At 48.8% G+C, this 12,896-nt stretch overlaps 1 protein-coding gene across 9 annotated transcripts in view; it reads left to right on the plus strand.

The window, feature by feature from the left end:
* PIP5K1C (phosphatidylinositol-4-phosphate 5-kinase type 1 gamma) overlaps positions 1-12,896 on the plus strand; it is a 49,487-nt gene that overhangs the window by 26,876 nt on the left and 9,715 nt on the right. For 4 of the 9 annotated variants that reach the window (XR_004500356.1, XM_015651526.3, XM_015651530.3 and 1 more), the window contains exons 3-15: positions 815-901; positions 1,204-1,334; positions 1,934-2,051; positions 4,077-4,229; positions 6,794-7,093; positions 7,611-7,816; positions 8,957-9,040; positions 9,491-9,539; positions 10,483-10,567; positions 11,247-11,408; positions 11,568-11,597; positions 12,358-12,499; positions 12,785-12,817. Coding sequence is in view for 8 of the 9 variants with exons in the window: in XM_015651526.3 (XP_015507012.1) it covers positions 815-901; positions 1,204-1,334; positions 1,934-2,051; positions 4,077-4,229; positions 6,794-7,093; positions 7,611-7,816; positions 8,957-9,040; positions 9,491-9,539; positions 10,483-10,567; positions 11,247-11,408; positions 11,568-11,597; positions 12,358-12,499; positions 12,785-12,817 (1,580 nt within the window). In the remaining variant the exon portion in view is untranslated. Of the gene's footprint in view, positions 1-814; positions 902-1,203; positions 1,335-1,933; positions 2,052-4,076; positions 4,230-6,793; positions 7,094-7,610; positions 7,817-8,956; positions 9,041-9,490; positions 9,540-10,482; positions 10,568-11,246; positions 11,409-11,567; positions 12,500-12,784; positions 12,818-12,896 lie in introns of those variants that run through there. The other 5 variants (XM_015651528.3, XM_015651531.3, XM_015651527.3 and 2 more) reach the window with 4 other exon arrangements.

The following is a 12,896-nucleotide window of genomic DNA, read 5'->3' on the forward strand; positions in this document are numbered from 1 at the left end:
CCAGGATCTGTGGGGATCAGCTGGCAGAGAGCTTGGGTGTGGATGCAGTGTTGACTCCTGGTGGAGTAGAGAGTCCCTAGGGCTGCAAAAAGAGCTTCAGGGAACTTCCTAACACCTGATTACAGCAGGCTGTTAAAGGAGCAGCCACAGCCTGCTGCCTCCTGGGCTGGCAAAGAAAGGCCTAGGCAGACTCAGAGGTAGGAGAGGGGAAGGGGACAGGAGCAGGTTGGTTGTCACCCTGAAGTGCTGGCAGTCTGTAGCATTTCTGTAAACTTCAGAACTTGTGGAAGAGACATTCCTGTGGCTCACCCTGTGTGGGCTCAGCCTTGGAATTGTAAACAGATGAGATCTTGCTTAAATGGATTATCTCAGTGGGAGTGGGGCTGGGTTATCAGCTGGTTCTGATCTCTCCACCAAAACCCAAGGTGTCAGTGTGACACCTTAGGGCGTGGGATTTTAAGAATAAATCTCTGTGGCTGTTAGATTTAATAGATAACTGTTTTAAATCAATGGGAAATCACAGTCAAGCACCAGGGGAATCTTGGCAGCTGGATCTCTCCCAAGCTCAGCATCTTTGCTGAGGGCTCTGCCAGCAAGCAGTGGGGGTGTCAGGTGGAGTGTTGCTATTCTAACTCATCTTGAGGGGTGGAAGTATAATTCAAAGAGCTTCAGTTTCACCTGTTGGCACTCTGCAGGGTTTTCTCCAGCAGTATCATTATGCCTGTGTGCAGTACAGTGTGGGAATGTGGCTGTGCTGCTCTGTATGTGCTTGGTGGCAGCTCAGCCTGTGCCCTGACTTATGCTCTCCTTGCAGGGCCCATCACTGCCAGGACAGCCAGGCCAAGGAAAGAAGATTGGCCATCGAAGTGTGGATGCTTCTGGGGAAACTACCTACAAAAAGGTTTGGGTTTGGGGAGTGGGGGATGGCACCCAAGTGTAGGTCACAAGCTGAGAGAAGTTATGGCTCAGTACTTATTAATCTGGTTGAGATTTTTATGTAGCACTTTTGAACAGCACAATCCTGCAAATAGCAAATCTGAACCCCTAATTCATCTCTTCAGCAGCTGGGTAAATTTGGTTAGCAGTGTGTGGTGCCCAGACACTGTTAACCAAATCACAGACATGAGTGCATTGTAATGCAGGGGATGTTACTGTGATTATCTGCTGTGAAATGCTCACTGACTGCTCTTTTCCTTTTGCCAGACCACCTCATCTACTCTGAAGGGGGCCATCCAGCTGGGGATTGGATATACTGTGGGCAATCTGAGCTCCAAGCCAGAGAGAGATGTCCTGATGCAGGACTTCTATGTGGTGGAGAGCATTTTTTTCCCAAGGTAAAGAAAGGGAAAAGAATGAATGCATGAATTATTTCTTTCCTTTTCCCCTCACTGATTTTTCAAGAGTTTCCATCTGTCTTTAGATCAGAGTTGCATGCTCTGAATGTTTTAAATCTGCTCCGTGATACACAAACAGAACAGTGGGAAGTGTTGGAATCTGCAGTGCACTGGCCTGCAGGGAAGCACAGTACAAGATGCAAAACTGTGCACTTCCGTTTGTTACCCTTCCTACGTGCTTGTCTTTCTAGCTGTCCATCTAGAATTTCTGCCACAAAATCATACTATGTTTTAGATGGAAGAAACTCCCTCTGGGAGATCTCTAACTGTGAATAAACAAAGCTCATAGAAGTTATGTTCTCTGTGTAAATATATTCTGCTTGGCAAGTGGTTGTTCTTTTAATCTCTGGAAATAGATTTTCGCAGATAGTTTGAAACCTGTTTTCCTGTTTTCCTACCACAGAGGAAAGGTGGTGGTTGTTGTTACAAAGATGTCTTTTTGCAAGGCTCAGTGCATCTGAAATACACAGTAGCTTTGGTGTGACTATCCATGTCTGGTGAATGGTAACAGGCCCTGCCCATGTGTGTGTTCTGTGCAGTGAAGGCAGTAACCTCACCCCGGCTCACCACTACGCCGACTTCAGGTTCAAGACCTATGCCCCAGTGGCTTTCCGGTACTTCCGAGAGCTCTTTGGGATTCGTCCAGATGATTATTTGGTATGGATATATTTTTAGATTTCTTTGTCTTTTCCTCCTTTATTTACCTTTACCATGAGGGTGATGAGCCCCTGGCACAGGTTGCCCAGAGAAGCCGTGGCTGCCCCATCCCTGGGAGTGTTCCAGGACAGGTTGGATGGGGCCTGGGGCAACCTGGTATAGTGGAAGGTGTCCCTGCCCATGGCAGGGGGTGGAATGAGTTGGGCTTTAAGGTCCCTTCCATCCCAAAACATTCTGTGATTCCAAGTCTGAGTTTGCTGAATGGCAGCTGCCAGCGTGTACTGGAGGAAGGCCATGACCTGCACACAGTGTGAGCTGTGTAAGCCCTGCAATGGGCTTCCCTCTCTGGTCTTTGTGGTAACAATAACTTACTGTGTTTACAAGCCAAAGGAGTTGTGTTCTGCTGGGTGTGACCCTGTAATGTCCCCTGCGGCTCTAAGGACAAAGATGGGAATTTTTTCTTGTGTACTCATTGAAGAGCTATGTGAGTGTAGTTATTTTAATCATCTTAAAAGGACAGAATAAACCACAACTTGTTCTTGTGTTTCAAAAGCTTCTCAGAGCTGGAAAGGCTGGTTTTCAAATACCTTGGAGTACAAGCTGTTGGGGCTTTGAATGCACTGTGGTTGAATTTGGGCCCTTGCCTTTATGTAACGTCCTGTTCTGTGTGAACTGGGGAAGGAAACACATCCACAAATGCACACCCTCCCCTTTTGGAACAGCCCTTTTTGTGTGATTTCACCTGTAGATGGGGGTGATCACAGCTGAACACCTGCCAGTGAAACAAACCTGTGCCAGTGCCTGGTGGAAGGGTAACAGTGATCCCCTCCTGTGCCAGCCAAGTGCTGCCAAATGGATGGGTGTTAAGAACTGAGGACAGGCAAGGAGCTCACCTCAGTTGCAAAGGTCATGGCTCTGATTTGTTGTTTCTGATTCTCCTGATTGTCTCTTGCCTGCCACAGCAACAAATGCATTTAATTATGCATGAGATTATTAACTTGATCAAGTCTGAAATTGTTAATCTGTGCAGAGCTGAAAGCAGTTTTCCTTACATAATTATGGGCATTAATCTATTGTTCTGGTCACCTCTTCTCCTTATCTCACTTCTCACTGGGCAGTTCTGTGATCCTGCCCTGAACCCACCTTACCCCTGCAGTATCTGGGTGAGCACTGAGCTAAAAAGTGCATCTGCCTGCTTTGCTCTCTCTTTTTTTTTTCATCTGCTGCTGGGCAAGTCCGTATTTGAGGACCTGTTGTTTGCATCCTGATAACCAGACGTGCCCTCCCAGTTCAGGTCCCAGTACAGAGCTCTTTGCTGTGCTTGAGCTGGGCTCATCCCTTTTGATTGCACACCTGGGATAAGACTTGTCACGTGTTTTCAGCAGGATTGATGGAGTGAGGTGTGGCTATAAAAATACAGCCAGGTTGGATGGAGCTTGGAGCAGCCTAGTCTGATGGAAAGTGTCCCTGCTCATGTATGGAATGAGATGATCTTTAAGGTCATTTCCAGTCCAAACCATTCTGGGTGTCTGTGGATCAGACACTGGCTTTTGCAGTGGAGCACAAGGCCAGGGGAGTCTGCTGAGAACAGCCAGTGCATTGTGTTCCCTCCAGCACAGTGATATGTGTGGTTCCCTGAGCAGACTGTGGTGTTTCCTGAAATCCTCTGTGTCCATCAGCGTGTGCTGGGCTGTGCTCAAAGAGCCTGAATGTGATACGTGCTTGCAGGCACAATGGGAACAGATAAGATGTCATTATGAAGGCTGGATATTCCTGAAAGCAGATGATTAATGGGATACTGAGCAGTTGGGATGCTCTGAACTGTAATCTTAGTCTCTAATTATAAATTGTCCATCAGTTTGGCTGCTCAGACCTAACCTATAATGAAAATAGTTGTCACTTGAGCTTTGCTACTCTTTAATCTCCCAGGGAGTCAACATGAGTGGGAAGGTCCTTGAATGCATAGAACTCAAATCTGCAATAAACAGGGGATAAAACATCACCTTCTTCTCTTTTTCTTGCCAGTATTCATTATGTAACGAGCCTCTGATCGAGCTGTCCAACCCCGGGGCCAGCGGCTCCCTCTTCTATGTCACCAGCGACGATGAGTTCATCATAAAAACTGTGATGCACAAGGAAGCTGAATTCCTGCAGAAGCTCCTTCCTGGATACTACATGGTGAGTATCATTCAGGACCTTGAACCCAGCTCAGCTTTGTTGTGGCAGCTTTTTTGTCATGGCAGAGCATCTCACAGGGCATGTCCTCCACCTGGGTGTGTTGTGGCCTGCCCCCATGCCAAGGACAGTGTTAACAGCATGTCATGAAGCCCTTCCCAGAAGCACAAATCACTGATTATTTGCAAACTCTGTGGGTAAAAATGAGGCAGATAATTGTGCCATAGTTTGGAGGCATGTTCTAGCCTCAGAGTGGCTTCCCAGGTGTGTGTTTCTGAGTGTTCTTTCCCCAGAGCCAGTTAATTTCTCTTTGTTTGTCAGCATACATCTGCCCCAGCCTGCATTTGGGGATGGCTGCTGATTGCAGCCATCGTAGAATAGTAAAACTCTTAAGGTTGGAAAAGACCACCAAGACCACCAAGATCATCAGGTCCAGCCTTCAGCTCAGCACCATGATGGTCACCACTAAAACTTGTCCTCAAGTGCCACAGCCACACATTATTTGAATGCTTCCAAGAATGGTGACTCCACTACTGTCCTAGACAGCTTGTTTTAATCCTTTACAACCTTTTCTATGAAGAAATTTCCCCTAATATCCAACCTAAACCTCCCCTGGCACAACTTGAGGCTATTTTCTTTAATTCTGTCCTTTGTTCCTTGAGAGCAGAGCCTGACACCCACCTGGCTGCACCCTCCTGTCAGGGACTTGAGGAGAGCAAAAGGTCCCCCTGAGCCTCCTTTTCTCCAGGCAATAATGCAACCACTGTGTTTTTCTGGAGAAAGCACTGCTGTCCCTGAATCTCTGCCATTCCTGCTGTTTGACTGTAATTCTGAGGATTGTTTTAACTCCCATCTCTGCAATTCCAGGCTGGAATCTCCCATGGTACCAGCCAGTTTTGTATATCATTCTGGCAGTGCAGGATATTGAGACCCAGAGACTTGCATTGGGTCAAGTAAATCAGACCAAAACCTACTGTTTTGGTGTAAAAACCAGGAGCTGGTCTCCCTGCACAACTGTGCTAAAGGCTCCAGCTTTATGGATGAGGAATCCTGACATTCAGTTACAACAACCAGGGATTTGTTTGTTGTGAAGATGCCAAGGAGAAGGTGATGAGAAGCAATGCTGCTGCCCCATCTGTGTGCCTTGTACAGTGGGTTTATGTGATCCTACAGTGGTTCTGTGAAAATCCTTTCCTCACTCAGTATTTACTGGGGAAAATTTACCCAAGAGAGGCAGATTATGGGATGTCTGTGTGTTAGTGGCAGGCAGGCCAGAAAGAAATTCTGCTGGGAGGCCCTGGCACAGGCTTCTCAGAGCAGCTGTGGCTGCCTCTGGAGCCCTGTGAGTGTTCCAGGACAGGTTGGATGGGGCTTGGAGCACCCTGAGATAATGGAAGGTGTCCCAGCCAATGGCAGAGGGTGAAACCAAATGGTCTTTACAGTCCCTTCCAACCTAAACCATCCTGAGATTCTGTGAGTCACTTGCTTTTGCAGGTGACACTCACATTCCTGGACAGGATGAATTTTCTTGGAAAACTGCCTGTTGCCTAATGTGTGTAGTAAATCAGGTGTTGGGTTTTGTGGGGGAATGGAGTTGCATTGTTAATCCTGCCACCATCAGTCAGTGAATTAAACTGAACTTACCTGTGTGATGCAGAGTTCTGAGCGACCTGTTGCAGCTTTCCACTGTCTCTGAGTTCTGTGGTGCTACCCCTGATCTCCCTGCTGCTCCTGGGAAACCACCCATATCAAAAGAGTCAGGGAAAGGAAGCAGGGTGGTTTCATCCTCAGTTACTTTAAAGCTGTTTCCATTTACCTGCCTCTGTTACTTTTGGCACTCTCCAAGAGGGCTCACTGCTGTGCTCAGGTGGGTGAGTTGAAAGGAATGAAATTTTAATACAGTCACGTTTCTTCTGTCTGTCAGAACATGTCAGCTCTGTCCTTCCTGCCACAGCATGCAGACAAGTTCTGTTTCCTTCCCAAATGTGCCCAAAGCTGAACAAGCAAATCCTGCCTGTCGTGTCATTCCTAATTATTCTGCTGCCTGAAGAAAGGAGATGACAGCAGAACAGGATATCCGTGCTCTCTGGTTGACTGCTTTAAAAAGCAACTCTGCAACAGGAGGAGAACATTTATGTTGTTTTGTTTAAAAAATAACCCTGTCACTTGGTTTATTCTGGGCTGGAGAATGGCTCTTGATTCTGACAAGAATCAAGAAGAGATAAAGAGAGCTGTTATTTTTAAGCTTGAAGTTCCCTTTTATTGTGTTTATTTCTCTCCCAGTTTGGTTTCCTTTTTTTAGCTGCTGTACTTGAGAAAAACAGGGGATTTCCGGACTTGGTTATTTGCCCAGAGAGTGCTGAACATCTCAGTCCCTGTATTTTCAGGTCCTAAAGCCACTGAAATGCAGGACTTTGTTGAATGTGTACACCGAGCTCCTGTTAAGTTCAGAAAACCTCTCAGCAAAGAATCTCTAGTCCAGCTGTTGACTTGCTTTGTGGTGAACACAGCAGGAACTTTCTGCTCAAATAACCTTTCTCCGTGCTTTTTTCCCACCCTTTCTGCAGAATCTGAACCAGAACCCCCGGACACTGCTGCCCAAGTTCTATGGACTGTACTGTGTGCAGTCTGGGGGCAAAAACATCCGCGTGGTCGTGATGAACAACATCCTGCCTCGAGTGGTGAAAATGCACCTGAAATTCGATCTCAAAGGTTCAACCTACAAACGCCGGGCATCCAAGAAGGAGAAAGAAAAGTCCAGCCCTACATACAAGGATCTGGACTTCATCCAAGACATGCCTGAGGGCCTGATGTTGGATGCAGACACCTTCAGTGCTTTGGTGAAGACATTGCAGCGAGACTGTCTGGTAAGGAGGGGACAGCTCAGGGACAGAGTAAGGAACCTCTGTGGCTCTCGAGCATGAGGAAGAGCAGTTCCCAATTGAGAACCTTGCTAATCTGCTGACCCCAGAGTAGAATCAAGCCTTTCTCCTGCCCTTTTCCCTGAAAGCCAAGCAGTAGAGTTGGATCTCCTGGCAGCTTCTGAGGACTGAGGCTGTTCTCCTTTGCCCGGTGCACCACACTTAGGCTCCACTTGCAGCTGCTCTGCCAGAGCATTTTCCCAATTACTGTGCAGCAGATACAAGGGTGTTGTTTGCAAGCCTTCAGGCCTTTGGTGTGATTGTGGGATGGCCAAACTCTGTGCAGTCAAGCCCAGAGGTGATTGTTGGTTCAGAAACATTCAGGCTCTGTCAAAGGATTTGTTAGTGGGGATGTGGATGGGATGCTTTGCTTTGATTGCTTTGATTCCATGCTTCAGGGTCTGTATTTCTGCTGCTGACTTGATATTTTGTCTTTGTTCTTGAATTTGATACTAACCTGTAGGTATTGGAAAGCTTTAAAATCATGGACTACAGCCTCCTGCTTGGGGTTCATAACATAGACCAGCACGAGCGGGAGCAGCTGTCGGAGGGAGCCCACAGCACGTCGGATGAGAAGCGTCCTGTGGGGCAGAAGGCCCTGTACTCCACAGCCATGGAGTCCATCCAAGGAGGGGCTGCCAGGGGGGAGTCCATAGACACAGACGACACGTAGGTGAAATCTGGGCTCGCTCATGCTGCTGGGACGGGCAGAGGTGGAGGCTGGAGTGGGAAATCTGTATTGAGGCCCACAGGAACTGTTCAAGGGAGCAGCTCTCCTGGGATTTTGACAGTGCTGCCATTGTGGGGGGAAAGGGGGAAGCCAGGGTAGGAAATAGTTCTGTAAGGCTATGGCCTCACAGCAGTCTCTCTTCTTAGGCCAAGGCTGTAGGTTGTTAGCTTGTGTAACAAGCCTTGAAACATCCACCCATGCCCTGGGGAGGAGACACTAGCTTGGTTCTAGCTTAGCACCCAAATACTGGAGCAGAAGTAGGGATCAGCTCAGTAGGAGCTTGCAGTTCTCCATCACTCCCACCTTTGGAATCCCTGGCAGTTCCCTGAAGCCATTCCAGTGCAATTAGCAGATAGCAGTGTAGCCAAGTGCTGGTGTCACTGTTGGATCTGGAGGCTGGGGGTTGCCCCAAGCTTGTGCTGTGCTTGATCTGTGGTTCCGCCTGGATCCCTGGCTCTTGGGCCAAGGAATGGTGGAGTTTGCTGCTTGCTGCTGTCTGAAACCAGCTGCTGTGGGTTTGATGGAGGGTTAATCCTGAGAGCTGAGATAATACCATTGTGTTTCCAGTCCTTCAGGCAGCATCAACAATTGCAGTGGCTGTCTAAAGGAGTGTCTGGTACTCCTGTGCTTTGGTTGTTTGCTGGTGCTGATGGCTGCTGCACTTTTGGCAGGATGGCATCTGTGTGGACAGGACTGGAAATACCCTTCTCCTTAAGGGTTTACTGCCCTAGTGGCAGACAGCTCTCACTGACCCAAATAAATAATCTGATCCCCAGAATAAAGTAGGCAGGAAAAAACTCCATGGTGCTTTCTGGCCCAGGCAGAGCTGTGCCATACGACACAGGTTCTGTCATGACAGTGGTGTTTGGCCATGCAGGCAGTGACCCTGGGACACCTGGGGTCAGACCAGGTCAGTCAGTGACTCCCATGGTTGTGCACAAAGTGACCACACCGGTTTTAACGTGTCTGACACCACACTAGAGCCCCTTAGCACAGCTGCTGTTGCCCTTCCCCAGAACTTGGGTGTCACAGGTGCTCTGGCTCAGGCTGCACCTGCTGAAGTTCTGCTTTACCTGCAGGATGGGAGGGATCCCAGCAGTGAATGGCAAAGGAGAGCGTCTCCTGCTGCACGTAGGAATCATAGATATCCTGCAGTCATACAGGTAGGTAACCTGGCAGTGTGTCTTTTCTGGCTAATAACCTCTTTTAGTACCAAATGAAGGCAGGGGGGATGTCCTCTCCTTGAGACTGTGAGGATGAGTAGATATGGCTGCCCCAAGCTGGCCATGGGCTTCCATCATGTCCTTAGAACAGCTGGGGACTCACAGCCTTTTGTCCAGGATGATGAGCTGCTCATAAAGAAGTAGTTTTCCACCTCAGTGTGGGAAGCATATCTCCAGGGATGGAAGGTGCACCTCTTCTAGCCCAGCTCCTCCTTCCCTGTGGTGTTCCCAGGCACTCCCGACCCAGCTGGGGTGATGCTGGAGAAAGCTCAGTTGTGGTGACATTGGCAGCTCAGGGACCTCCTCCATAGGATATAAAAGGGGGCTTGGTACAGAGTGCATGCCTGTATCTGTATCTTTATTTTTCTCTCCACTTCTCCTTGCAATTAGGTTCATCAAGAAATTAGAACACACCTGGAAGGCCCTTGTCCATGATGGGGTAAGTGCCTGTGCAGAGGCAGGAGCTGTCCAAGTCTCGCAGGTGGCTATTTATAGAGCCTGACCTGGCACAGCTGCAGCTGATGAAAGGAGCAGTTCTTGCCTCTCATTCCTGCACAGCAGGGTGGTGCCACTCATTCCCAGCCAGGTTTCCTTGCTCAATCCAGCTCCTCACATGTTGAGCTCTTGTGCTCACAGCTTTCCTCCCGTGTTCCTGTCTGTCCCTCTCCTCCCATGACACCAGGAGCACACACTGGGTGTGTGTGTTCCTGGGCTGTCAGGAGCCCTATGCTGTTCTCTTTGGTGACTGGCTGTTTTCACTTCAGCAAGCTCTCTACCAGCAAATCCCTTTCCATGTTTCCCTGCTGGCTTCATTCCTGCAGCAGCCAGGTGGGTGTTTCTGAAAGAGCAACCTTGGCTGTGGGAACCGTTTTTCAACCTTGCATTTCCTGGCTTCCCTTAATGTGGCAAAGGAAATGTGGAGATTCCAAGTCATGGGAGCACAGTCAAACATCAGAAGCAGAAAGAGCTTCAGTTTTACTATTCTAAACAAAAATATTTGAAATGTATCGAGACCCTTGGCTAAACTTGGGTGTCTGCATGACATGCAAAGGTATCCAGGTGTGCTTGGAATGGCAGCCAGCAAAGCCAGGAGAAATTTTATGTATGCAATCAGGCCAGTGTTTAAAAAAAATCCAGGAAGTCTACAAAGGAATAAAGTCACCAAAATCCATTATAAAATCACAGCAAGAATATAATCAAATGCAATCAGAGGCAACGCTTCAGGGTTATTTATAGCATTAATTAGTGTTTCAGTTAAGCCTTTCCATTTTAAGGCTCTGTCAGTGCTAAATGTTGGAATAAAAAAGACTGTGTTGGTTGTTAGGGAAATTCTGCCTTGAGGGATCATTTTAAAATTAAACAGTTGCTTCTTGCTGTTGTAGGACACGGTGTCAGTACACAGACCCAGCTTTTATGCAGAGCGATTCTTCAAATTCATGACCAACACAGTATTTCGAAAGAATTCCTGTAAGTACCAAGTGCAGGGGCTGATGTGCTGTGAGCCTTTACCTTGGCCTTGCTGCTGCAGCCCTCACAAGGAGTCTGAGCTGGAACCAGAGCAGGGTTTTCCACTGTGGTACAGCTGAGAGAGCTGGGGGTGTTCAGCCTTCTCTCAGGAGACTTTAGAGCCCCTCCCAGTGCTTAAAGGGGGCTTAGAAAAAGGAGGGGAAGGACTTTTTATGCCGGCAGATAGTGACAGGCATGGGGCAATGTTTTTGAGCTGCCAGGGTTAGATTAGAAGTTAGGAAATCAGAGGGTGGGCAGGCCCTGGCACAGGGTGCCCAGAGCAGCTGTGGCTGCCCCTGGATCCCTGGAAGTGTCCAAGGCCAGGCTGGACAGTGCTTGCAGCAACCTGCTCTAGTGCCCATGTCCCTGCCCATGGAGGGGGTGGAATGAGATGGGTTTTTAAGGTCCCTTCCAACCCAAAATATGCCATGATACAGAACAAAACAATGAACTGCAGAGCCCTCAGATTGTCATGGCTTGCCTTGGTCTGCTCAGACTCCCACCCAGTCCCTGCACCTGATCTGGGTTCAGTCCAGGAGGGATGTATGTGAGGGCAGAGCCTCTCCTTGTGAAGAGAAAAATTCTTTTAGTGTGACAGTAGCTGGTGGTGGTACTTTGACTGTCTCTCTCCCTCCCCCAGCTCTGAAGTCATCCCCCTCAAAGAAAGGGCGTAGTGCCTTGCTGGCCGTGAAGACAGCAGGTCCCACCGCGGCGTTCTCAGCCAGCCAGCTGGCCTCTGACAAGGATGACACCCAGTACGACCTGCGGGCAGCCAGGAGTTACCCCACGCTTGACGATGAAGGTGACAGCCCCGCTCCGGGTGTTGGCTCTGTGCTTACCCTCTCTTTCCTAGCAGTTCCTTAGGATCCTCCCTTGTTCTCATCAAGTTCCCCACTGTGCACCGACTGCAGATCTTTGCTCATGGATAGCTCTTCATTGCATGTCTTGCTGTGCTTTGCAGGTGCTAAACCTAACCAGGACAGGGAAGAAGGTAAGAGTACATTGTTTTGTTGCAGCACCAGCAGGTACTTGATGCTACCTCTGCATCAAAGGAGACCAAATCCCTTCTTTGCAGCACTGTGGGGTTCTGCACTAAAAATGGTCGCCTGCATCACTGCTGCAAGACAGCTGCTGCCAAGGGGCACCATAAATCATAGCCCAAAAGCCAACAAAAAGTTGCATTTTCTACTGTTTAAAAAATATGGAGGGGGGTGTGGGGGTGTGTGACTGGGAACTGCAGCACTCCAATGACACTGTTTGGGCAGTTATAACAGGCAGGATCTTGCCATTGGAAAACAGAGGAATGGGCTGGTTCTGTGCTGCCTTTCCTTCACTTCTGTCTGGCTACATCTATCTGACAAGCTCCTCCAGTGTATGGGTGTTGGATTGCTCCCTGTGCAAAACACTGAACACTCAGTTCATGTCTTAATTCACTTGGATATTTATCCCTGGTGATCCAAGCCTTTAATCCAGCTTTGGTCACCATGAGAAGTCTTCATTGGCATTCTATTCCCTGCCTGTTGTGCTGGAAGTGGTGCTGACTGGCTCTCTCCAGAGGACACCTTGGGAGAGGCTGTCATGTTCATGGACTCAGCCAAACTTCCTGCCTGTCTGTGGTTTGAGTGCCCAGTCCCAGTGCGGGCGTGCAGGTTCACAGTGGAACAGCCTCACAAGGGGCTGGTGTAGTCAGTGTTGGTGTTTGACTGAATCATATCTTCTTCCTGCCTCTCCCCTGCCCTGCTCTGGGCCAGCAGGCAGGCCAGACCTACTCCCTTGCACTCCTCCTTCCTTTGAAGAAGCTACCACAGCCTCCATAGCCACGACACTATCGTCAACATCTCTCTCTGTTCCTGAGCGATCCCCCTCGGAGACCTCTGAGCAGCCCAGGTACAGGTGAGGACACTTCCCCTGCTCCCACTGGTGTCGAGTGGCTGCCATTCCTCTCTGTGCTGCAGATCCCAGCAGGCTGCCCTGCACACTGGAATGCTAATGACCAATTTTAATTAAATCTCTCCTGGGAGCAAGCAGACACAGCTTTGAAGGGATTAATTATTGCTGGCAGAAGTGTCAGCTGTTAAGTAGAACATCTCCCTCATGGGATGTAGAGGTAGATTTGGGGACAGTGGAGGATTTCTGGCTTAAATTGCTCCTCCAAACTCTTGTGTTTTCTTTCTGCAGGAGGCGTACACACTCCTCAGGGCAGGATGGCAGGTGAGAAATGTGTCTCCTATCTTCTTGTCTCATCTTCTCTCTGCTGGACAGAGACCTCATGTTTATCCCTGTGCAAAGG

Source organism: Parus major, chromosome 28 (genome assembly GCF_001522545.3).
Source record: "Parus major isolate Abel chromosome 28, Parus_major1.1, whole genome shotgun sequence".
Classification (NCBI taxonomy): domain Eukaryota; kingdom Metazoa; phylum Chordata; class Aves; order Passeriformes; family Paridae; genus Parus; species Parus major.